At 34.6% G+C, this 27693-nt stretch overlaps 1 protein-coding gene across 5 annotated transcripts in view; it reads right to left on the bottom strand.

Moving 5' to 3' along the window:
• The window catches only part of LOC113721420 (protein TRAUCO-like), a 30601-nt gene extending 7244 nt beyond the window's left edge, over positions 1-23357 (bottom strand). For 2 of the 5 annotated variants that reach the window (XR_003456120.2, XM_072066057.1), the window contains exons 1-3: positions 22089-23356; positions 20195-20434; positions 19392-19505 (exon numbers count right to left, since the gene is read on the bottom strand). Coding sequence is in view for 4 of the 5 variants with exons in the window: in XM_072066057.1 (XP_071922158.1) it covers positions 19411-19505; positions 20195-20434; positions 22089-23277 (1524 nt within the window). In the remaining variant the exon portion in view is untranslated. Of the gene's footprint in view, positions 1-15157; positions 16157-19226; positions 19506-20194; positions 20435-22088 lie in introns of those variants that run through there. The other 3 variants (XM_072066024.1, XM_027245551.2, XM_072066094.1) reach the window with 3 other exon arrangements.
• Between the last annotated feature and the right edge of the window lie 4336 nt (positions 23358-27693).

The raw sequence follows: 27693 nt of genomic DNA, 5'->3' as shown, positions 1-27693 counted from the left end.
AATAACTGTGCATTTCTTCTCCTGTGGGTCTTAGTCAGGGCACCAATTTTACTGGCAATAGCATCACAAGAATGGGAGAGTTACACATGGGTTTGTAATTTTAAAAAATTATTTTATTTGAAATAGGGTCGCTGCACATTCCACATGCGACGATCATTGTGTGTCCTTTTATGCAAAAGCTCAAAACATTTTGGGTCTGTTTGGATTATTCGGTTTTTCAAATACAAATTTTTTATATACAAGTCTAGAATATCACAATTCAAAATACTCCGAAAAACATTCCAAATACATACAATTTCCAATAAAACTAACAAAAGTATAACAAAATAAAAAAAATAAAAAACAACCTACACCTCTATCTTCTTCAACGCATCACCACAATTTTTGTTTATTTTTTCTTAGAAAAATAATCAACAGCCAACTAGCCATTGGACATGTAAAGCTTCAATTTTTTTTTCCCTTAATTTTGTGGTGAACAATGTCACCACACATGGGATGTACTTTGGTAGCTTTCTCCATGGGCAGTGACACTGTTCATCAAAAAATAAAAATAAAAATAAAAAATTGGAGTTCTGCATTCCAATGCTTGGGAGACTGAAATGCCAAAAAAAAAGGGTCGCCGCACATCCCTATTTCAAAAAGAAATTAAACAAAAAAACTGTCATCACATATGAGATATGCAACGACCCTAAAATTAGAAACTCACCTGAAATTCCTCCATTCTTACAGTTTTTTTTTTTTTTTTTTTTGCATTATGAGAAATTTTCCAATTTTACCTCTCTCTCCCCTTCATCAAAGGCTGCAGTCGAAAATGCATTCAATATCTATCTCCTTTACTCGATTAACTTCTAAAGCCCCATTTGGGGTTGCAGTGGTTTTGATAAAAAAAGCACTTTTGATAAAAAAGCACTTTTTGATGCTAAAAGCAACTTTAAAAGATTTGATGAATGTCATCCCATAAAATTAAGAGTGAAAATTTTGTGTTAAAAGCACTTTTAGCAAAAGTTCAAATTCAGTGCTTGTAGGCCCCATTTGGGATTGCAATACTTATAATAAAAAAGTATTTTAAAATTGTTTGGTGAACATCATCTCATAAAATTAGGAGTTGAACTTTTGATATTAAAAGCACTTTTAGTAAAAGTTTTAAATTTGGTGCTTTTATAGTAGCTTGTCATTTAAAAAATAAAACATCAAATTTAATCATTCTATCCTATATTATAAATCAAATAAAGAGATAAACACTTTTAAAAATTTTCAAATTACACATTATCTAATACAATAAGTACTTATTAAATTATGTCTCCAAAAAATATATTTAAAAATAATTAATTAGTTGATAAGTACTTTTATTAAAAATTCTACTAGAAAAGTACTTTTTAAAAAACTATCGTAACTCCAAACAGGCCCTTAGTCAAAAGCTCCTTTGGTTAAGTATTTTTTAAGAAACTACTCCAATCCCAATCGATCCCTAAGAAAGTGGGATAAGTCAAAACTAGTTTACTTGAAACCTAAAAGAATCTTATCTTCTTTCAACAAAAAAACCCCAACACCCTAAATGAAGAAGACAATATACGAGAATCCTCTCCTTTTCTTTTCTTTTTTTTTTTTTTTAAAACTCACCACAATTTTCACTAAATCCTAACAACTTGTTTTATTAACCTCCGTAATTTTCACTAACCCTAACTACTCAATAGCCCCATTTGGAATGTGAGTTTTTTGGGTGTTTGTCTAAAATTTTATTATAGATTACTGTAGAAGTTGTAAGAAACATTTTTAGGATAAAAAACTTTTTGCTTTCTTTTTCTTTTGCTTTCTTTCTTTTTTCTTTTCTTTTCTCTCTTCTTCTTTTCCCTTCCCTCTCCCCTGGCACCTCTGCCTCTGACAAGAACCAGCAACCATGTTTCCAATTTTTTTCCATTTTTCTCTCCCCCTTTTCTCCCTCTCCCTCTCCTCCCTCTCCCGATTGCCCTCCGACGCCAAAGAGTTGCAGCCATGGATTTTTTTTTTTTGCTTTTTCTCTCCCCCCTCTCCTCTCCCTTTCCTGCCACCCTCCCCTCCCAACCAAGGGATTTCACCCAGTTAACTAGGAAGGGATGGCTTGTAAGAAGATGGGAGTGGTACCAGCTATACCGATTAAGGATCCACTTAGATAACAACAAACACTTATCTGTCGTCTGTCTCCCATGTCCGAATCCGTACTGCTTTTAAGCCATTCTCTCTAGCTGCTGCGCATGAAAAGAATCAGCTCCTGCAATTTTTTTTCCTTTCTCTGCCCCTCTTCTCCCTTTCCCTGTCTCCCTCTTCTCTCCCCCCCTTCACCCTCCGATGCCAGAGCTTGTAGGGTTGGATTTTTTTTTAGCTTTTTCTCTCCCCCTCTCCTCCCCTCCCCTCCCCCTCCCCTAGCTGCGATTTGGCCCCCTCCCCTTCCACCTTTGCGATCTGGTCGCGCGACCAGATCGCAGCTAGCTGGAGGGAGAGAGGAAGAGGGGAGGGGAGGAGATGACGAGAGGGGCTCAGGGAGAGGAAGAGAAAAAAAAAAAGAGGAAGGCCAGCACTGGAATAGGTGATCGGCGCCGGGAGCGGTGATGGAGGTAGTGGCTGGCGACGGAGGGAGGAAAAAGAAGAAAAGTTGAAGAGAAATTTTTTGTGTATTAGAAAAGTTGAAGGGAAAATTTTTTTAAGTGTGTAGGTTAAAAACTTTAATAAGTTTTTTAGATTTCTGTAGCAAAAATTGTTAAAAAATTAGTAGCATACAAACTTGTAAAAAACTTGGGATTCCAAACAGGGCCCTTGATAGCCACAATAAGATGTGACGATGTGAAGCCACAATAAATACTTTTTTAGGCATCATAATGCATACGATGTGAAGATACATATACATATGAAAATTGTTACTTCATATGCATAGCGAAAATTGGTACAGAGGATTTGATGCACCTAGTAAGTGATGTTATCTTTATAGTGGGATCTCAACAACAGGGCATCAATTTTGGTTTAATCAATCGTGGCTAATCTAGCAAATATCTATTCCTACTACTCTAGCCTATTTTAGGGTAGGTCCAACATGGTCTATAGAAAGATTAATCGGAACTGAACCATCATTGAACCAGATGGGTGCATACAGATAGGGACTAAACCACCATCGAACCAAACGAGTGCATTACGCACCTATATGGATCGAGAGGAAGCCACCTAAAGTTGGGATCTAGAGGAAATCACTTAAAGTGGCAAGCCACAAAGTGAACTGACAGGGATTAAAATTCTATCAGACCAAACGGGTACATTACACACCCATATGGATCTAAAGGAAACCACCTAAAGTGGCAACCACAAAGTGACAACCACCATCGAATCAAACAGATACATTACATACCTGTATTGATCTAAAGGAAGTCATCTAAAGTGGCAAGCCACAAAGTGACAAATGATGGAAAGTAAAGTTTGAACTTTTGATCTCGCATCTCACTAAAACTTAAAAGCCTTGATGGTGGCCAACAACCCAAATGGTTGTTGGTTAACAGTGCATCATTCATAAACCATATATTCTAAGGTATCCACATGTTGGTTAACAGGTGTGTGTGTGTGTATCTTTTTGGTATTCAAACAAATTTTCTTTAATGAATTATGCGCTCATTATTGATATGCTTCTAATAGTCAGCACTTATAAAAATTTTACCAACTGTCAATATGAAAAGGGTGTAAGGAAGTTAACAGTGAGAGGAAGCGTTCGATGATGGTGATGAACAAGATAAAATATTGTATTTTGATTTTCAAAATAATATTCTTCATTCCTATACATGATATAATTTTCTAGGTCATTCACTAAATTATCCTTTTTTTCATATAGACATAGAGATAAGTACCAACAACCCAACCCATGACCAATAAAGGTTTATGGAAAGGATTTCTATTAAATATTTTACAAGTGCAAAAACCAAGAGGTTTCGTAGTTTCAAAAATACTTATGAATGTCTTCAATCTAATTAGCAGCAATCAGTCAGGACTCCAACCAGAGTTGGCAATCAAAATTTCAGTCAAAACAGCCTACTCGATAGAATTCACAAGAGTAGGAAAAGAATGCGCAAGGCAAATTGAAGTGCACCATATCATAGAATTAGGTTAGCATTCAAAAACTTGGTGTATTATTCCATTTTATTCAAAAACTTGATAATCACTGGATCACGAAAATGCTAATACAAATGTTTATTACTTCATAAATTTGGAGTTAATTACACTTTTAAATAAAATTATAAATTTAAATGCATTGCAAGGAGCTAATGACCAAATTTAGGAAATAATAAACATTTGTATTAGCATATCTGTGATTTAGTAGTTACCAAATTTTTGAATAGGATGAGGCAATATATCAAGTTTTTGAATGCTAACCTAACTCCATGATATGATGTACTTTAATTTACCTTACGCATCTTTTTCTACTCTCGTGAATTCTACCGAGTAGACTATTATGAGTGAAATCTTGATTGTCAACTCTTGCTAGAATCCTACCAGTCGCTGTTCACCAAACTGAAGACATTCATAAATATCTTTGAAATTACGAAACTTCTTGGTATCTGCACTTGTAGAATATTCAATAGAAGTTCTCTCATAGACCTCTGTTAGTCATAGGTTGGGCTGTTGGTGCCCACTTCTATGTCTATATAAAAAAAGGATAACTTAGTGAATAAATTATAAAATTAGAAAATCATATCATGTATGGAAAAAAAAGAATATTAATTTAAAAATCAAAATGCAATGTGTTATCTTGTTCATCACCATTATCAAACGCTACCTCTCACTGTTGACTCACATAGGATGTGCCCTTTTCATATTGATTGTTAGTAAAATTTTTATAAGTATTGATTGTTAGAAGCATATCAATAATGAGCGAATAGTTTATTAAACAAAATTTGTTCGAATATTAAAGAAAGCCACCTAAAATGACAAGTGATACGAGACAAGATTTGAACCGTTGATCTTACACCCCACCAAGATTTAAACCAACAACCCAAATGATTGCTGGTTAATAGGGCATCATTCATAAACCATATATTCTAAGGTATCTACATGTGTATGTGTGTGTGTACATGCATACGTATGCTGATTGACAGGACACATTTTTCTACCTATGCCTACTATCTTTGACACACGGAGGACAAATTTTTAGATTTAATTGTTTTTTCTACAACGATGCCAACCATGTGTCAAAAAATTATTCCTAATCGTATAGTAGGGATCAATTCACAAAATAAACTCGCCATGTGCCTGCCACACCATGAAAGAATTATTTTTAAAATTTTTTTTTAAGGATTTGCAATTGCCAAATTGCAAACAATTGTTATAATTCAACGGTAGGAATCCAACTTCTACTTCTTCCATTATCCTCCTCTAAATTTCTCATTCTAACACTCTATTTCACTACACCAAAAGCACACTCTCTTCCCCTTTAAATTTTCTCAACTCTTACTCTCGAAACTCTCAATCCGAAACACAAACACTCTCTCTCCAAAGTCTCTCAACTATCACTCTCCTACAAAGGGAGTACCTCTGTTTACAATTGATAATGTCACCCCTGAAAAATGGGACGCAAAATTCCAAGAATTTCATGCTTGGATGCTTGCCCAAAATCTTACTAAGGAATCTCACTTTGAAATTTTATCCACTTTTACAGCTCATTTGTCTGGAATTCTTAAAGACTGGTGGACAACTATTGGAGATGCAGATAAAATGATGTTTCTAACAAGACAAGATTTTATGGAAAATATCCATCTGTTACATTTAACATTCATCGGGAATGTTAAGAGAAACCCAGGAGGCAAAGAGAAAAGAATTCTTCCAAATGAAACGTTTATCTTATGATCGTCATGATCTAAGTAAATATTTTAAAAAGATGATTAAGTTGTTTTATTCTTTTGGTGCGGATATTAATATTAAACAAGCATTTATCAGTTCACTTCCAAAGCCACTGGCAGATGGTGCAGAAATGTATATCCATAACAAGTATGGATACATATTAAATCTCACTATTGGACAAATCAAACAAGCAGTTTTCTTATCTCTTGATGATTTTTGCCACAAGAGGAAAGTTATTCGGGAATATCTAAAAGGAGATGTTTGTTTGGATCAAGCTTGCAAGAAACCAAAATTTATTACTAAAGGAAAATGTCAAGCTTGTGCTCCTTCCCGCAGAAGAAAAGGGTATAGAAAGTTCAAAAGATTCAAAAGTTTCAGTAAATCTTATAGGAACTTTCCAGGACAACCTTTCAGGAAAAAATGGAGATATTTTAGACGCAAGTCTAAAAGATTCAGGGGTACTAAAGGAAACAAATGTTTTATTTGTGGAAAACCAGGCCATTTTGCAAAGAATTGTCCGCAGAATTAAAAGGGAGTAAAATTAATTTCAGAAATTCAAAATGAGCTTCATTTTCAAACCTCTAACATAGAATCTGAATTTTCTGAACAAGAGGAACCAATTGATTCTACTCTTTTGGCTTTACAGGTTCCAGAAGAAATTTTAAGCATTAGCCCTGCTGCTTTGGCAAACAAGGAGGAAGATGAGAAAGAAGTTTATCCACAAACTCTCATCCATATTTTATTGGATAAATATTCTAAGCCTATTTCTCTTATTGCGTTCTTTGATACAGGACCTCATACATCTATTATGAGGAAAGAAATTCTACCAGCTTCATTCTGGATTTCACAAGTCAACAAGTTTCGAGGAGCTGATGGGAATATTTTTTAAACAAAATTCATCACAAAGAATCCCATTACACTTAAACTTCTCCCAGATTGTTTTGTTACTTAAAGATTCTTGGGGGCAGATTTCATTGGTAAAGATTTGCTATTAGGATTTGATCTTTACAAACAAAATAGATATCTTATTACAGGACAAGGGATAAAATCAAAAAAAATTTTAAACCTTTTATTGATATTCCCAAACTGTATTTGATACAAGGAGAAAGTTTTCATAAAAATCAACTCCAGCAAATTCAGACTCAGATTATTCAAGAATCATGCTCATCAAATCACCAAGAGTTTTTACAAAAATGTGATCATCCCTTGTGGAAAAACTTTGATTTTTATATCCGACTTCTCTTTAAAAAAAATGAGGATATCAATCCCACAAAAGCTAGCCATTCAAGAATGAATTCTGATGACACTAAGCTTGCAGAACAGGAATGTCAAGAACTCTTGAAGTTTGGACTTATTGAAATTTCATATTCTCAATGGACATTTCAAGCATTCTATGTGAATAAGAGATATGAACAGGTAAGAGGGAAAATGAGATTGGTAATTAATTACCAACCTCTCAATATTTTTCTACTTGATGATAAATTTTCAATTCCCAATAGGTTCACACTTTTTATCCAGATATCCAAAGCAAAATGATTTTCTAAATTTGATTTGAAATCTGAATTCTGACATTTGAGAATTCATCCTGAAGATAGGCATAAAACTGATTTTTGCATTTCTAATCATCATTTTCAATGGAAGGTCATGCCTTTTGGATTAAAAACAGCACCTTCTCTTTTCCAAAGAGCCATGATAAAAATTTTCCAGCCTATCTTGCATTCTGCATAAATCTATATTGATGACATACTTCTTTTCAGCAACACTTTTGAAGAATATCTCACATTGATTAAAAATTTTCATAATATTGTTAAGCAATATGGAATAATGCTTTTCGAAAAGAAAATATTCTTAGTACAACAAGAAATTTCTTTCCTTGGCATGAAAATTGCTAAGGGACAGTGTACGATGTTAGACAATTTGTCAATGATTTTTTAAAAGAAAATCTCTCAAAAATACAAGTTCAGCAATTTCTTGAAATTATCAATTATGTCCGAGAATTTATTCCTCAAGTTTCAAAGCATATTAGTTTTTTGACTAAAATGCTCAAAAAGAAACCTCCTCTTTGGGGTTCTTCACAGACTCAAGCTATCCAAATACTACAGAAAGAACTTCAAAATCTTCCTACCCCACATCTCCCATCTGATGGAAAAAAGAATTTTACAAACTGATGCCAGCGATAAATTTTGGGGAGCAGTCCTTCTTGAAGAACATGAACAGGGAATGAAGCATTGTTGTAGTTTTGCTAGTGAAAGATTTAAAATTTCTAAACAGCACTATCATTCCACTTTCAAGAAAATTCTTGGAGTAAAAAATGATATAAAAAAAATCTCTTTCTTCCTTATATCTCATCATTTTTTTTTGGTTGAAATGGATATGGGATCATTTCGTAAGATGCTACATTTCAAACAAAAATCTATTCTTAACCCTCAATTGCTTAGATGATCAGCATGATTTTCACAATACTCTTTTGATGTCAAAAATATCAAGGGTAAAAAAAATATTGTTGCTAATTTCTTTTCAACAAAAGAACCTTTACCTCAACAAGCCTTGTCCATCCAAGTTTTTTCCTACTTAATGTTTACACCTATTTCTTCAGAACCCCCTGATATTCATCAAATTCCTTATCCATGGAAAAAAGAAGATATTGAAAGAATCCGAAATCAATATGAACTAGAAATTTTTAGTTCATATGGAGGATCAATTTTAAGTCATTTTGGTACTAATTCTGAATATCCTTTCTGTCAGATCTTCATTGCAAGACATGATTTTCTCAAATCATTATTATGATATTTTTGGTGTCTTTGCCATTCGTTGCCATCAATATCATATTTTGATGGAATTCCAATCACCATTTTTTTATCAGTCTTTAACTCCAAATTTTCAAACCTTTTTACAATGATTTCGACCATTAACATATTGGTTTGGATTATTCTCAACTCAATCTAAATATGTTATCTTTCATTTTCATAAACCCTGTAGTTTGTTAAACAACCAAATTCAATCCTGTCCAAGTGCAGTCATTTATAAAGAAATGAATTATACTATTTTAGACCTTGATGATGAATATGAAGAAGCACAGAGATATATCTTTCAAGAAAACAGTTGCATTCCTCCTGAAATTTGGCCCGGTTACTATAGTTCATGAAATTATCATTCTAACCATTCTCATTGGACCAGAGTTAAAAAAAACTAAAAAAGAATATCAAGACAAAATGAATGACACTGTGATGTAAGATTCTCAAAATCCATATGATACATCACAAAGCTCCACAGCTACATCAGCAATCTCTTCTTATATTTTCAAGAACCGATCAGAACTCAAAAGTTTGAAAAATAAAAGAAGAAACAAAGAAGCACATGAAGACTACATTGAGATGTATAATATTACTGATCCACCCACTACTCCATCTGACCCTCTAGATGATGACTATCAGTGGGCATTGAATGATGTTAACATGAAGGGATCCCTATGATAAAATTTAGAGATTATTATTGTTTTTGTTATTTACTTTTACGAAAGATCATTTGTTCTCAAAAGCCAAGTCAAGTTTGTTGTTTGCTTTTACGAAAGGTCATTTGTTCTCAAAGGCCAAGTCAAGTTTGTTGTTTGCATTTACGAAAGGCCGTTTGTTCTCAAATGCCAAGTCAAGTTTATTGTATAAATAGATGAGTCCATTCATTTGAAAGGATCATCTTAATTTATATCCGAATCTTATTAAATAAAAGTCTAGTTTTGATACTTCCTATGGCAAACTAAATTTTAAAATTCGCCAAGGAAGGCCGAGAGATCTTTATAGTTGCGTGTTGCTTAGAACCTCATAACTCTACAATAATTTGTTCTTGTGATAAAAGTCTCTTGAACTTTTGAAAGCCCAAAGGAGAAAGGTTGATGTGTTCGGGAATACCTTCAAGGAATAGCTTATTACTCTGATATTTGGATTCTAAACCGGCACTCTGGTATTTGGTATCAGAGTCAACCCTGATGAAGTCATTTCCAATCAGTTATATTAATTTTATGCACAATCAAGAAGATGTTTACCATCCAGGTATGCACATGAATATTGTAGATCAACATGACGAGCTTATTGTATGGGTACAAAATCATTATGGCAATTATAATGCATGGTATGAGCATATCCGTAATACTATTTGTATAAATAGTGATATCCCGTTGTTTGATCAGTATAGTGATCTAAGTAAGCAAGAGTGTATAGATAGAATAGAATCTTATAAAGATGTCATTAAAGAGTTTTCTGAATATTTGCATCCTTGGTCATATAGTATTGTCAGTAGACAAGTTAAGATTGATTTGTTATATCATCGTATTTCTGTTATTTGTACTGAAGAGCGTGTACAAGAAGATATTAAAAAATCCAAAAAGAAAGTTTTTATTAATAAAGATCTGAGTGTTAGTCGTGTGTAATTTATGGCTTCTTCTTCTAAATCTACTTCTATTACTACTGCTAGTGGTTTAAAAATAGAAACAATACATAGTAATAAATTAGATTATTTATAAGAAGTTTTTATTGAACCAGAGGTGGTTAATCCTACCTCTATTCTTGTTATAAATCCATATAGTGCTTTTGCTAAACAATCTTTTTTTCCTACTCTTGTGATAAAATCATTAATTAGATCTCATCCTAATGGAGTTAAAGAATATATTCAAGCATCAAAAGTTGACCAACACCCAATTCCTGCTACCAAAAAAGAACAATTTATAACTTTGCACATTCCCAATGATTTTCTTATGCAATGGAAATAGCAAAGTTATACCCATATACACTTTGGAGCAATCAGGATTTCTCTATCATTTCATGGAAGAAAAGGACTTCCAGTAGTTGCTCGTGTAGCTCTACTTGACACAAGATTTAAACAATATCCGCATGCTTGTATAGCAACGACAGAAACTACTCTCAATGCTGGAACTGTTTTTGTTACTCTCTTTCCTAATTTTAACATGTCCTTAGCAGATCCACATCCATTAGATGCTCTTAAAGTGCAGGTATAAATTATTGGGGCAAAATAGGTCTCAGATGCCATTGCTGCAACTCTTCACTACCAAATGATTTATCGTGTCCAGAATCATACTCTGGATCTTACAATCCTTGGTGGTGAAAATGCCCTTTTGATCCGGGAAGATGAAAAAAATAGTGCATCTTGCACTCTTGTTCTCAGACAAATTTCAAAATCAGAGTTAATTCAATTATTACCAAATAGTTGGATTACTGATTATGAGAATTTGCACACTTAAGCAAATGAGCCCCTTGAGTCATCCAACTCAAGCAAATTTAGTTTTTTGTTTGCTTTTACAAAAGATCATTTATTCTCAAAAGCCAAGTCAAGTTTGTTATTTGCTTTTACGAAAGGCCATTTGTTCTCAAAGGCCAAGTCAAGTTTATTGTATAAATAGATGAGTCCATTCAGTTGAAAGGATCATCTTAGCTTATATTCGAATCTTATTAAATAAAAGTCTAGTTTTGATATCTCCTATGGCAAACTAAGTTTTAAAATTCACCAGGGAAGGCCGAGAGATCCTTATAGCTACGTATTGCTTAGACCCTCATAACTCTGCAATAATTTGTTCTTGTGATAAAAATCCCTTGAACTTTTGAAAACCCAAAGGAGAAAGGCTTGTGTGTTGGGGAATACCTTAAAGAAATAGGTTATTATTCTGATATTTGGATTCTAAATCGGCACTCTGGTACTTTGCTTTCAAAAGTTCAAGGGACTTTTATCACAAGAACAAATTATTGCAGAGTTATGAGGGTCTAAGCAACATGCAGCTATAAGGATCTCTCGACCTTCCCTGGTGAATTTTAAAATTTAGTTTGCCAAAAGAGGTATCAAAACTAGACATTTATTTAATAAGATTCAGATATAAACTGAGATAATCCTTTCAAATGAATGGACTCATCTATTTATACAATAAACTTGACTTGGCCTTTGAAAACAAACGGCCTTTCGTAAAAGCAAACAACAAACTTGACTTAGCCTTTGAGAACAAATGACCTTTCGTAAAAGCAAACAACAAAAGTAATAATAATCTCTAAATTTTATCGTAGGGATCCATTCATGTTAACATCATTCCATGCCCACCGATAGTCATCATCTAGAGTGCTAGATGAAGTAGTGGCTGGATCAGTAATATTATGCATCTCAATGTAGTCTTCATATGATTCTTTGTTTTTTCTTTTATTTTCCAAACTTTTAAGTTATGATCGGTTCTTGAAAATATAAGAAGAGATTTCTGATGTAGCTGTGGAGTTTTGTGATATATCATATGGATCTTGGGAATCTTGCATCACAGTATCATTCATTTTGTCCTGATATTCTTTTTTATATCTTTTAACTCTGGTCCAATGAGGATGGCTAGAATGATAATTTCATGAACCATAGTGACCGGACCAAATTTCAGGAGAAATGAATCTGTTTTTTGAAAGATACATTTCTGTGCTTCTTCATATTCATCATCAAGGTCTAAAATAGTATGATTCATTTCTTTATAAATGACTGCACTTGGACAGGATTGAACTTGGTTGTTTATCAGACTACAGGGTCTATGAAAATGAAAGATAACATATTTAGACTGAGTTGAGAATAATTCAGACCAATATGTTAATGGTCGAAAGCATTGTAAAAAGGTTTGGAGATTTGGAATTAAAGACTGATAAAAGAATGGTGATTGGAATTCAATCAAAATATGATATTTATGGCAAAGACACCAAAAATATCATAATAATGATTTGAAAAAATCATCATGTCTTGCAATGAAAATCTGACAGAAAGGATATTCAAGATTAGTACCAAAAGGACTTAAAATTGATCCTCCATATGAACTAAAAATTTTTAGTTCATATTGATTTCGGATTCTTTCAATATCTTTTTTTTTCCATGGATAAGGAATTTGGTAAATATCAGAGGGTTCTGAAAAAATAGATGTAAATATTAAACAGGAGAAAACTTGGATGAACAAGGCTTGTTGAGGTAAATGTTCTTTTCTTGAAAAGAAATCAGCAACAATATTCTTTTTACCCTTGATATTTTAACATCAAAAAAATATTGTGAAAATCATGCTGACCATCTAAGCAATTGAGGGTTAGGAACAGATTTTTGTTTGAAATGCAGCATTTTAGGAAATGATCCCATATTCATTTCAACCAAAAAATGATGAGATACAAGGAAGAAAGAGAATTTCTTTATACCATTTTTTATTGCAAAAATTTTCTTGAAAGTAGAATGATAGTGTTGTTCAGAAATTTTGAATCTTCCATTGGCAAAACTACGACAATGCTTCATTCCCTATTCATCTTCTTCAAGAAGTACTGCTCCCCAAAATTTATCGCTGGCATCAATTTGCAAAATTCTTTTTCCATCAGATGAGAGATGTAGGGTAGGAAGATTTTGAAGTTCTTTCTTTAGTGTTTGGATAGGTTGAGTCTGTGAAGAACTCCAAAGAGGAGGTTTCTTTTTGAGCATTTTAGTCAGAGGACTAATATGTTTTGAAATTTGAGGAATAAATTCTCAGACATAATTAACAATTCCAAGAAATTGCTGAACTTGCATATTTGAGAGATTTTCTTCTGAAAAATCCTTGACAAATTGTCCAACATGTTGTTCAGACGTACACTGTCCCTTAGCAATTTTCATGCAAAAGAAAAAAATTTCTTGTTGTGCTAAGAACATTTTCTTTTTAGAAAGCATTATCCCATATTACTCAACAATATTATGAAAATCTTTAATCAATGTGAGATGCTCTTCAAAAGTATTGCTGAAAAGAAGTATGTCATCAATATAGATTAATGCAGAATGCAAGATAGGCTAGAAAATCTTTATCATGACTTTTTAGAAAAGAGAAGGTGTAATTTTTAATCCAAAAGGCATGACCTTCCATTGAAAATGATGATTAGGAATACAAAAACCAATTTTATGCCTATCTTCAAGATGAATTCCCAATTGTCAGAATCCAGATTTCAAATCAAATTTAGAAAACCATTTTGCTTGGGATATCTAGGTAAAAAGTGTGAACCTATTGGGAATTGAAAATTTATCATCAAGTAGAAAAATATTGAGAGGTTGGTAATTAATTAAAAATCTCATTTTTTCTCTTACCTGCTCAGATCTCTTATTCACATAGAATACTTGACATGCCCATTAAGAATGTAAAATCTCAATAAGTCCAAACTTCAAGAGTTCTTAACATTCCTGTTCTGCAAGCATAGTGTCATCAGGATTCATTCCTGAATGGCTAGCTTTTGTGGGATTGATACCAAATACTAGAGTGCCGGCTTAGAATCCAAATATCAAAATAATAACCTATTCCTTGAAGGTATTCTCGAACACACCAGCCTTTCTCCTTTGAACTTTCAAAAGTTCAAGAAACTTTTATCAAAAGAACAAATTATTGCAGAGTTATGAGGGTCTAAACAACACGCAACTATAAGGATCTCTCGACCTTCCCTGGTGAATTTTAAAACTTAATTTGCCATAGGAAGTATCAAAACTAAAAGTGAGAATTTAGAGAATTTAGAAGAAAACAGAAGGTGTACTTTTTAATGCGGTGAAATAAAATGTTAGAATGAGATCTGTATACAAGGAGAATAGAGTAAGTAACTATTAAATCCATACTATTGGATTATAACTATTGTATGCAATCTGATTGTTGCAAATTTTTCACAAAAAAATTTTTCTACATTCATCCGTCTTGTGTCAAGCATACATCAGGATCATAAACCTAAAAATACCACGTCCTCCAATGATATTTTTTCAACATTTTTTTCCAACAATATTTTAAGAAATTTGCCTTAGAACCACACTTTTGGCACTGCTAATAACTTTATGGTGGGTAATTTTATTTTTTTTTTTGTTGCGGGTGCCGGGAAGAGAGATGGAGAATTTGATGCTGAAAAAGTTCTAGAAATGAAACTTTATGAGCATGTTAGAATCTATATTATATTGTCTTGTTCGAAGTGTATCCATAAACAAGCTAATCCCAGTAATTCCTGTTTTTAAACAATCTACATCAATTGGCCCCAAAAAAAATAAAAGTGATTTTTATACGTTTCTAGTGATTAGAAATTCTATGATGTTTTTGCACTTCATCCGTGTCATCTATCTTATTTATGCACTACAATTTAGTTTCTTGTCATTTATGCTCATAGTCTATCGACTTGCTAGTTAATTGTCGTGAAACAGAATCATAATCCAAAAGCATCTGTTTTTCCTGCTTTTGGTCTTTTAAGCTTGTTTTACTCTATGGAAGCTAAAAGCAAGTTTTGAAAAGCAACTGAGAACAAGGGGAAAAGAGAGAGAGAGAGAGAGAGTAGATATTTTATATTCAAAAGTTGAAAAAAGTGTACCATATCATTTGAGAACAAGTCTGACATCAATCAACAGCAGAAGAATTCACGGGGAAGTTACTATTTGTATAACAAACTAAAGCAAGAGATTTTTTTTTATTGTGGGGATACAAAACAAGCTATTTGGTAATGTAAGTTAAATTAAACTGTATAGATTATGATACTCTGTTTTCCCACTAAAAAATTCTTTAACAAGTTACAGAGATTAAATCGTTTAGGGATACTACATTCACTTGATCTTTTTTCAAACCAACACTTGCAGGTACATATATAACAATTCTCAAGCTTTCATGCTGTTGTATGGTTAAAGTACGTTACTAGCAGCTTACACGAGTTGACCACAACTTTTTTCTAATGACTTTCAGATATGAAAAGTATTAGACACATCATATGCATCACGTTTAATACCATAATAGCATTTATCCATCACCAATGGTGATAGGGTCGTCGTAAAGTACGTGCCACACAAGAAATGGCCCACCATCATCAAGTAATAATAAGAAACTATTAGATAGTCATCGCAAGTCCCGTAATACTGCTGCTACGTTGTGCATCAATATCAACCACATTCCCCCAAATAAGTAAAGTGAAAATCCATCAAACAAGCATATTCCACCTTACTTTTTTAGTAAAATGTGATTGGTATTAATACACCATGTGGCAATGCTACGTGCAAGTATGTTGATCATGTAATACCTCATCTTTGGTAAACAGGGAATTGCCTACCACCATTAAACCATTAATTGATGATGAGTGATTGGCAGTAGTACACCATACAAAATATTTCACATAGTGGACATAACTCACTATGTTATTGGCAAAATGTCTCACAAACATAATCCACTTTACTTATTTAGTAAAATGTGACTAATAGTAATGCACCATGTGGCAATAGTATGTGGAAGTACGTCGATCATGTAATGCCTTCTCTTTGGTAAACAAGGAATTGCCTACCACCATTAATTAATGATGAGTGATTGACACTATTACACCATGCAAAATGTCTCACGTAATAGACATAACCTTCACTCAAGACGAAAACATGATCTTAAATTTTTGAACATCCACTAATGAAATAATTGCCCATAATTAGCTCTCAAAAACCTAAAGCACAAATAGAAAATGTCTCAAGTCTGCTTCCCCTTTAGTTTTAGGTTTCCGCATATTGTCATATTGGCCAACAATATTTTATGGCAGCACCATTAACAACGATTGAACCGAATAACCTATTTATACAAACTCTAAAAGCTCTTTTTTATTTTTCTCCCTTGAGGAATTGAAAGTTTTTATTTAACATTTGAATTTCATGTGGATGCTTTAATTTTAAGAATTTCTCAATTGGACAATAATGTTTAACCCATCTTCCAGAAATCAATTTTTCTTTTAAACCTTTTGCACTCTACCCTAAAAAATTTATCCTAGTCTTTCAAATTCAATATTTTTATTTCTCAATCAATGATTGCATCAAAATCTGGTTAAACTTGTGATTTAAGACAACTCTAATAGTCAAGAGGAAAGAGGATGCTAGCATCTAGTACCCAAACATCCAGTCATCATATCCAATTGATATACCCGGAAAAGTTACAAGCTAACAAGTATAGACAGCAAACTATTTAACAATTATATCAATGAAAATGTAACAACGAACATAGAGAATAATAAACTTATAATGCATATATAAAAAGGTAATTAACACGCACAACTCTAAAATATCAAATGTCAGATTATGTTTCATGTTGGAGATGTTTAAAATTTTGAAAAATAATATTTTGCATGCATCAATTTGCCTCAATGAACAGAAAAGGGACTAAATTACTTTTAACTCATACATTGCCCAATTTTTATCTTTCCATTGACTTTCAATAGTTTCATTTCACCAAAATAAACTTATAACTCTTCCAAATTAGTTCACTCAATTTGATTGTTAATAGCACACACAATGACACATATAGTGAAGGGTAAAACTATCTATAAAATAGCACAAATTTGATGAAGGGTAAAATTACCTAGTAAATAGCACAAATTTGATCTCTCTTGTTACTAATTCAATAAAAAAAACACCGCTCCCCTGGTATTTAAAGGAAAATTTTCCAAAAAAATAAAAATAAAAATTCCAAGACCCTGTGGCAATTAAGCTATAGAGCTCACAATCCCTCCACCTAGATAGTAGAGTATTACATTGCTTCTTTTGCAAAGAATAAATGTGAACAAATTCAACTAATTGCAAACAACTAAAATTTGATGGTGGAAGATTAGTACAGATAAGAGATCAAGTAGGTCAATCCGTTCTACAAAGTAAAAAACGAATAGACTATACTAAGGTGCAAGTAAAAAATTAAATTTCAGGAGTTGTAGGGGCATGAAATTTAAAATAGTTCACATATTCTATTACCACAACTGGAACCTATTTTTTTGGTGCTAAGTTTAATTTTTCTTTAGCAGGAAAGGGTGGAATTTAAGAAGCGAGAAGGAAAAAATGGAGGACCTCTAATTCATGAGACCTAGACCGTCCCCCTCAGCTGGTGCTAACTTGGTTATCAAGTATACATATTTCAACATATTATTCAACCCAATCAATGCTATTAAGCATTTGGAGTTGAACTGCTTTTTGTTTTCGGTTTATTTTTTGCTCTAAGTTTAGGAGGGCAAGTTAGATATTCCACTATCACAGCAAGCCAGTAACGGAATGGGAGGCTTATAATGGTTTTGTTAAAGATTGTATACTGATGAGGGACTGCCAGAAATGCAATTTGAACATAGAGTGTTGCACCAGATCTAACAACCTTACAGTTGATCCAACTATCATGGGCACCTTCTAATTATTATAATCAAACTTAATTTCCCTAAAAAAACAACAAACAATCTCAACATCACCTAAACAAAGGGTCACACCAATACTTACGGTCCGTTTGGATGGTGTGTTTTTTAGTATTTGTCTAAACTTGACTACAGAATTTGTAAAAAAACTTTATTTGATGGTTTGTCAAAAAAATTTTCTTATTTTCATTTTTTTCCCTTCTCTTCTTCTTCCTCCCCACACCCCAGCTACTCTTCCTCATCCCTCCCTCCCCACCACCAGCCACTGGTTGCGGTACCCTCACTCTCTTTCATTTTCTTCTGCATCTCTCTCTCCCTCCCTCACTCGTCCTCTATCTCTCCTCTCCTCTCCTCTCCCCCCTCCTTCTCCTCCCCCCTCTCCCTCATCCCGCCCCCCTCTCCCTCCTCCTACCCTGATCGTTTGACTACATCTAGATCTAGTTAAGCGACTAGAAGTCGCTAGGGAAGGGGTGGGGTGAGGGAGGGTGAAGGGGGTGGGGGAGAGAAGAGGAGAGGAGAGGAGGAGGGAGGAGGGAGGAGGGAGGAGGGAGGAGGGAGGAGGGAGGAGGGGAGAGAAGAGGAGAGGAGAGGAGGAGGGAGGAGGGGAGAGAGGAGAGGAGAAGGGAGGGAGGGAAGAGGGACGAGGAGAGGGAGGGGAAGACAGAGAGTGAGAAGGAAAAAAAGGGAAAGGAGTCTGCCAGCCAATGGTCGTGAGGTGAAGTGGAGAAGGGAGGAGGAAAAAGGAAAGAAAGAAAAAATTTTGTATGTTTTTGAGTATTTTGAAGAATGGGGTGTTTTTAGAGGTTTCATTTAAAGTTGTAAACCAACTTGTCTGTTAAAAATGGGCCAAAAAACTTGGCTACCGAATAGACCCTTAATCTCATAGGTTCCAAACGCTATTTACAGTCCAAATTGAAGCCTTATCCATGACATGCAACATTGATCTCTCTCACAATTGGTCTATTAATTTTTTTTCAGTTGCCAAGGTACTGCCCAAAATCATTGGGATCCCAATCCCGAGTTAACTTGATGTGCATCAAGCCAAACGTGTAATTTGACTTGACATATGTTTGACATTAGTAACAGTCTGAGCTAAAGAGAAAAGCAGCCTAAGTATTACCGATCGACCACCTCTCTCTCTGCCAGAACCAATAAAGTATAAGCTCTAAAGCTTAATTCTGAACCAGTATTTACACAGTCAACGATGGTTAAGGACAGTAGACTGGCAATCATTTCAAATATTTGGCAATATCCGCTAGAGAGTGACTGTACACCAGATGGACTCATAACTCTACAGTCAGACTGCATAGAACAACAAGCCACATAGCTTTTTACAAGTTCTCATTACAAATACAGAACATGTCTCACCTGAATGAATTCGTCAAGCTTAACTGACCATTTCAGCAGCTTCCACAATTTTAGTACCTTGCTCTTTTACCACATTAAGCATGGGACACATTCTGGTGGGATACCAAGCACTACCTGTCATCAGAAAGGAAGTCTGTATTACATAAAATCCACCCAGAGAAATTAACCCAACCCTTACATCCCCAGCCAAAAAACAAGACCAAGCTATCAAAATTGTTGCTCGCAGTTCCCTCTCACTGTCCCTTTTCTACTTCTCTCTGGCTTATAAACCAACAAATCTGCTCACCTTTGACTTGAGAAATATTATCTCGTTCACATCAGCATAAAACCAAGGACAATTTCGTAAAGATAGTATCACATTAGCAGGGAGGGGGAAAAAAAAAGCATAGACGGACAAAAGAATTATTCAAAGAAAAAAAGAAAGGGGAACAAACAAGAATTTCCTAATGACCTAAAACGAATTTTCTAAATCTTTACCAACAAAAAAAGAATTCGACATTTGAAAGCCTTCAAGACTAGCCAAAGAGTTTACAAGAGGACATTTGGGATCAAGAATTATGTCCTTCCTCTCAGTGATATACATAGAAATTGATTAAAAAAAAGTAAATTATGGTTTTTCATTATAGAATAGTCATTTCACTAATCTAGAGAAGTCAAGTTGGCAGCATGTCCACAGGCCTTAAAAAGCGTGTTAGCTATCACCAAGTTACAAGACCTTCAATCTTAAACTATCTTCACTTCAGCATATGTTAGTCAGAATTCTAAAAGATTTTATAGCTAATTTTTCTTCTCGTTGGACACACCATTCTCAACTCTGACATCAAGGCCATGATATGGAACTTCAACCATAGGTCTTGGCACCATCCGTCCACCAAAGTCCTCTGGAAAAGATTCAAAATCGGGTCCAAAGTTGAACTTGACAGTGCAATTAGGTTGGTTTGGCAGCGTATACATCGAGGCAGCTGGGAAATAACGACCACCATAAAGATCCTTGAATGCGGTGCCTTGGCATACTCCATTCTTGAAGAAAGATATCTCACTTCCTGTAGGGTAGAATTACCATCTAACATGTCATCTATAGCACAAACTGGAACTGAGTGCTGTATGAATAAAACTAACAAAAAGTTCATAATAAGTAAAGAAACTAGTACAAAACTGACAAGCCTGAAGACCAACACATCAGCAGAGACACCTTAGGCAAGCAGGAAAATGGGAATACTGCTCCCTTTCAAATGAAAAAACACCAAGCAGAAGGGGGAGGGGGAGGGGGAAGAGAAAAGATTTTAATCTCAATCAAGACATTTTCCCTCAAATTCAGCATCTAAATATGTAGGTCAAAACTGTGTGGCATTCAATCAGTACATATCTTGTTTAAGAGAAACTATTAACCAGAAAAATCTAGAGAAGAAACTTTCTATTCCCAAAACCAATTAATAAGCAAAAGGAAATCATGGGATCACAAAATCCACAACTATGGATAAAATAACCAAACCCTGCAGCTTTGTTGTTAGAATTTGGAAAAGAGTGAGTTACTGGGGCTGTTTATGGTCCAGAAGTGAACATCATAGCAAGGAAAACATTTGCAGAATAACAAGATCTTGAATAAGAAAAAGAAAGCAGAAGATAAACGAATCTCTTAGAATGGTAGACAACTAAAAAGTAAATCATATAGACTCGAAAGCTCTGACTAGCTCAGCCACTGAGAGTGAGTGTTTAGGACCCTATTTTCTATGTGGGAGGTCCAAAACTTAGTACAGGGTAAATTGCAAATCGTTCTATTTACTTAATCTCTATGACAATAAGCCCCACACTGCATCAAAACCAAAGACAAGGGCCTCAAATATTGGATATTCTAAAGCCAGATCCTTCTATGGAGTACCATTATCCATCTCTTCCTATTCCACTCCCTATGCTACTGAACAGCAATTTGTAGTGTCAGGCCTGCTTGCTTTCTTTCAAGGTACTATCCTTAATGTCATTTTAACTGTTAAGACTACCAACAGAAAAATAATATGTTCACCAGGTATTTTTCCAGGAAACCAAGCAAGTCTAATTAAACTCTACAGTAACACTTTGCATACTAAGGATGTAAAGAATACAAGAAGCTTTCATTTTCCATATAAAACTCCTAGCAAGACACCTCCATTTGCATCATAGTGAGCCACACCCAACAAGGCGTACTATCTATCAACCTTCAAGGCCACAGTATGCTTAAATTCATTTTTTTAAAAGCACAATTTGGAAATATTCCCTTCAATCAATAGATTAGACGACAAAATAATACCAGAGACATCAATTGTCCAAATGCAATATAAACATGGCTACATATGACTTCACTGCCCAAAACTATGGCAGAAAAGAAAAAGATTTAAAAAGATACACAACCAAGTCAAATGCCATATCTACCATCTCCCTGAAAAATATAATAATAATGCTTCCACGAAAGGAAAATGCTAATAAATTTAACCACATTAGCCTGAGAAGCAACCAAACTAAAAGCTCTTTTATCCAAAGGAATGAGTCGTATTTAGTTTTAGAGAAGTTTAGGACTGAATATAACAACGAGAGATAGATTCAACCAGAAAACAAATGAAGGAAGAATTGCACACATAGACCACATCCATTGATAAGCAAGCCCTACTGCAAAGAATTTAACTGCAACAACAAAATATATACAAAACATCAGTTCTCACTCACCAGGCACCACTTTGGGAGGATCATCTTTTGCATCGGGAGCAGAGACATACTTCTGACCTTTGTACCATATCCATCTAGGTGGCTTGGGGGTATACAAATTCCCTTCAGGCAAATTGATATAGAAACCAATAACATCACCTTCTTTATATCCGTCCTCCCCATACTTTTCCCTCACAGCCTTGTGCACTTTGCTCCCATCAATATCCCTATAACCAAAACTGTTCCCATCATATCCAACTGGCGCCTGCAAATCCCCTTTATCCGTTGACCACCCCAGCCTCGTGTGACCGGTATCGCCTAAATGTACTACCTTAATTTCATAATACCATGCCCCTTCAACCACCCCTCTGGTCGCCCTCACCATTCTATACCCTTTAGTGCTCCCAGCACTCAATCTATCCTCGCTCAATTCCACCTTCTCAGCTTTATAAACCTTAGAAAGACATATTGCCGCATCCGGGCTATCATCATTTTTGTCCGGAAACCTGGGGATTGGGGTTATTAATACCTTATCCTCTGATTCAGCAATATTTGTAGTATTGTTTCCGTTCTGATTACCATTGTTTTTCCCCTTCTTTTTCCCTTTTCTCGAAGTCGGCCTTGTCCATACATTATTGTTCTTTTTCTTGGATTTCTTGCTGCTTTTCGAGCCAGATTTCGCCATAGCAGCTGGCGGCGTTTCTGCAGCGGCAGCTGCAGGCGTGGTAATTCCACCAAGATTCAGCTTTTCAGGGTTTTCCGGCGATGGACAGGTTAACGAAGAGAGCTGCTTCTGCTTCTTTGGCGGGGGCTCATCTTCGTAGTCTTCTTCGTCTTCAGTGTCCTCCGAGACTTTGGTGAAATTAGGAGAATTCCTTGACCCATTCCCTTCTTCTGCTTTAGGGTTTTCGTTGTCGTCGGAGATTTCGTCGGAGGAGAGGTCTTCCAATACCATTGCCGTCGGTTGCTCTTCTCTGATGCCGCCGCTTCCAATTTCGGGTTCGGCCTCGACCTCTTGTTCCACCTCGGGCTGGGGCTCAGTTTTTGGCAGCGCATCAGAAGGGGCTTCAGTGGCGCCACCGCCAGTGATGGTGGTTTTAGTGGTGGTGGTGGTGGTGGTGGTGGTGGCGGTGGAGGAGGGTGGATGGGGTTGGTCGCCAATGTCACGATCGTCCTCATCGTCTTTGTAATTAGCCATAAGAGTATCCATATTTCAGAAGATACTGAGACAACAAGAGGCAACGAGGAAAGTGGAGTGGAACCAAGTGTTAGATCCGGAAGTCGTTGTTACTTGAAAACGTGCAAGTTATAGGGCTACAGTAGGATTAAAATAAGGGTTAATCACATTTTATCCCCTTAAAGAATACCCCATTTCTCAGTTTACCCCCTAACCTTTAATTTTACTCACTTAACCACCTTTAGGACAAAATTGCCCTTGCATTATTTTGACTTTTCATTTACCTTGTTATCCTTTCTTTTATTTCTTTTTCTCTTTCTTTTTTATTTAATTTTTCCTCTTTCCCACGAAAATCTTTACCTTAATGATTGAAATTAAAAAAGAGAAATTACAGAGATCTATCTTCTCCTTCAATGATTAAAAAAAATATTCAAATCACTTCCCTAAATTACAATTTTTTTTAGCCTTTCAATTCTTTTAATTTTGGATTTTCCTCTTTCCTTTCTAGTTTCTCATTTTATTCTCAAGAAAATATCATAAGATGAAATTGCTTCTCTTTCTTTTATTTATTTTTCTCTTTCTTCTCTTTTTCATCCTTCCCAATAGAAATTCCATTTCAACGAAATTTTTTATTTTGAGTTTGTAATTACATATTTTTGGGTGAAGGTTTAAAAGGCATCAAAAACTAATTTTGATTTTTTGTATGATGCAACGTGTCACAAATTTCAATTGATGATTATTAATTAGGTCACAATTTCATCTTAAGATATTTTCTGGGGAATAAAATGAGAAACTAGAAATGAAAGAGGAAAACCCAAAATTAAAAGATTTGAAAGGCTAAAAAAATTGTATTTTAGAAAAGTGATTTGACTATTTTTTTTAATTATTTAAAGAGAAGATAGATCTCTGCAATTCCTCTTTTTTAATTTCAATCATTAAGGTGAAAATTTTTGTGGGAAAGAGGAAGAATTAAATAAAGAAGAAAGAGAAAAAGAAATAAAAGAAAGGAAAACAAAGTAAATGAAAAGTCAAAATAATGCAAGGGCAATTTTGTCCTAAAGGGGGTTAAGTGAGCAAAATTAAAGGTTAGGGGGTAAACTGAAAAATAGGATATTCTTTAAGGGGATAAAATGTGATTAACCCTTAAAATAATTACATTTACTACCACCAAGGTTTGACCAAATTATTTAACAAACCCCGAATTCATCGATCGACGATCCTGAATTCATCAAAATACGAGTCTATTTCGATGGCGTATTTTTTTCAAACAGACTCGTCTTTTTTTGTGTTTGTATGAAATTTTATACTATGAGTTCGTTTGAATGGTGTATTTTTTGGTATTTATATAAAATTTTACTGTAATTTACTGTAAAATATGAGAAAAAACCGTTGTGAAGAATTTGAAATTTTTTTTCCTTTTCTTTTCTTTCTTTTTCTTTCTTTTTTCTTTTATCTTCCTTTCCTCTCTTCTCTTTCTTCGTTGCCACCATTGCTACTCCAACAACTAGCTGTCACTATTGGCTGTTGGCACAGTGCACTTCTTTTTTTAACCTTTCTCTATCCTTCCCTCTCCTGCCTTTATTTTCACTTTCTTCTTCCTTTCTCCTTCTCTTATCTCCGTTCTCCTTCTTCCTCATCTCCCTCCTTCTCCTTCCCTCCCTTTCCAAATCCAATCAAATCTAGTCTACACCCGACAAAGAAGTGAGAAAACGGTCCCTCATGCGATGTTTGATCTATGACCAAATCCAACCAAATTTGGTCCAAATTCAACAATAGAGGGGATGGGGGTCGCAGGTGTCACGGATTGGCTAAAATCTCTAATAACACACGCTTGTGCAGCCTTCCGTTTAGTTCTCCCAGAAAACAATCTTCTTTTTTTGAGCCCGCTGTTAAGGAGCTGGAAACAAAAATTATAAAATTCAAAAGGGCATATTTTCTAGCTCTAAAAGTTTTAAAGAGAAAAACAAAATTACTTCTAAGAGTTTCAAAAGAAACAAAAAAATGGATTATCGAAAGTTTTTTATTTGTAAAAAGACTAATAAAAGAACTTTCTAAATTAAATCCAATTATATTATTTAGATTCAGAGAAGTATATGAATCGAATGAAACTAAAAACGAAAAAGATTCCATAATCAGCAATCAGATAATTCATGAATCCTTTAGTAAAATTAACTCTCCAACGCTAACAAGTTTTAAGATTTAAGTTATGAAACATTTGCTAATTCAACCTAACTCTCAAATGTGTGGTTGTGTAAAAAAGAAAGAAATAAGCAAAGAAGGGAAAATGTGAGAAGTGAACAAAAGCCCTTGTACTGCACTCAAAGAATATTAATAGGTAAGTCAAGAACTCTTAGTAAAGCTCTTGAAACTTTTACACAATACCTTTCTACACTGGTCTCTACAACATTCTATACAAGTAAGATTCTTATGTACAAGGTCTAGACTATTCTCCAAAACTCTTGAATGGTGTAAAACACTCCGGAAGCCTTTAAGGTTTGCTACAAGCTACCAAAAACGTTTTAAGATACCTCCATGTATTGGTCCTAACCTCCAAAACTTCTCATTCGTTCATTGAAATAGACTATGCCTCTACTACCAATTCTAATTTTTTATTGATTCCCTTATGGGCAATAGTGTATGTCTAGCCAACTACGAGATGGGCACATGCAAACCGTGTCATCTTCTCCCACTTAAACAAGGCATCATCCATTATGCCTATTAGTTCTCTTTGTACACTCATTTGAGATTCTTGAACTGTCATAACTTTGCTACCGCTCTCAACTAGTTTCAAACTTAGGTAAACCATGCCAACACACCATGTACTTCTTCATTGGTGCACGTTTCTTGTGTCAAATAATATAATCAGTTAAAATATCCTTTGTGACCTTTTTGTAGTCATCCATAACATTTGTGGGTGCCCTCACTGATACGTCCCTCGACAGGTCTTGCAAATTCTTACGGAATAGTTTGAGTAGGCTAATAAGATAGATCCGATAGAGTTGGGATAGAATCTTGGGCAATTTCACTTTGTAGGCAACGTTTTCAATCTTATTTGGTACAGTAAATGATCTTTTATATCGTCTCATGAGACTCTTATGCACCCCAATAATGCATTCGTGTTGGAAGAGTTTCATCAACACTTGATTTCCTTCATTAAACTCGTGAAATGTGTGTTTACGGTCAACGCATTTTTTCATCCGCTGTGAAGTCTTCTCCTAGTACAACTTAATTGTTTTTGCTCATTCTTACCAATCTTGGGCAAATCAAAACACAGGAGGATTTAGACCCTTATACCTGTCAACAATATTTTTCAAAACCATTGGTTGAAATTTAATACGATCTTGAATTGATTTTTGTCGGTGTTTTCCTTCCTCCACAGATTGAAGTAAAATTAGACAACAATTAAAAATTTTATCCAATCAACTTGATTTATAGTCACGTAGCGTTGAAAGTACACTTTTAGTACTTTGTTAACTTTTTTCGTCTGCCCATCCATTTGTAAATGCATTGTTATTGACATAAGTTTCGATCCTAACAAACAGAATAGTTCCATCCAAAACTTACCCATAAAACGAAAGTTTCGATCACTTATTATAGATGTTAGCAAGCATCAATACTTGATGACATGCCCCATGAAGAATTTTGCTGTTACCTCTGTTGTGCATTCTTTTAGGGTAGGGATGAACACCGTATATTTGGACAAATGGTTCACGAAAACAAGTATGCTTGTACACCTTTTTTATCTCGGTTGTACTACAATGAAGTTCATAGAGACACTCTTCTATACGCGTACTAGAATTTGCAATGGTTGTAAAAGTTTAGTAGGTGGTTCGTTTTTCACCTTGTCTTATTAGTATGCAAGATAAGTTCTCATATACTAATTGATGTCGTCTCTCAAGTTAGGTTAGTAATACCATTCTCGCACAAAAGACAATGTATGATATGTTGTTAGGTGACCAACATATTGATTGTCGTAACACTTTTAAGAATGTCCCTCTGTAAGTAATCCAAATTCAAAACGAATATGTGTTGCCTCTTGGTATAAAAGACCCAAATCTTAAGCCAAATTCTCTTCCACTTGTCCTCTTTAACTAACTCCTTAAGCATTTGGGATTGCAGGTCTTGTTGAAACCCCTTTTTAATGCGTTTCAAAAGATGTCTCTTGATCATATAAGTAAATGTGATAGCAATTTTGCGGCTAAGGGTATCAGTTATTATATTGGTCTTATCCAAATTATACTCTAACTCATATTTGAATTCTGTTAGATAGTTCATCTATCATGATTACTTGCTTGAGAGTTTTGTTTGTGACTGATGGTAACTCACCGCTCAATTATCCGTCTTGATTTTGAACGGTATAATAACCTTAAGATAACATTCTCATACTCTCAAGTAATGCACGATCGCAAGCATTTCCATCTCATGAGTCAACCATTGTTTGTCCACATC

The sequence above is a fragment of the Coffea arabica genome, chromosome 1c (assembly GCF_036785885.1).
Source record: "Coffea arabica cultivar ET-39 chromosome 1c, Coffea Arabica ET-39 HiFi, whole genome shotgun sequence".
NCBI classification, from domain to species: Eukaryota; Viridiplantae; Streptophyta; class Magnoliopsida; order Gentianales; family Rubiaceae; genus Coffea; species Coffea arabica.
The sequence above is the reverse complement of the archived record's forward strand: the minus strand, read 5'-3'. Positions and strand labels throughout refer to the sequence as shown.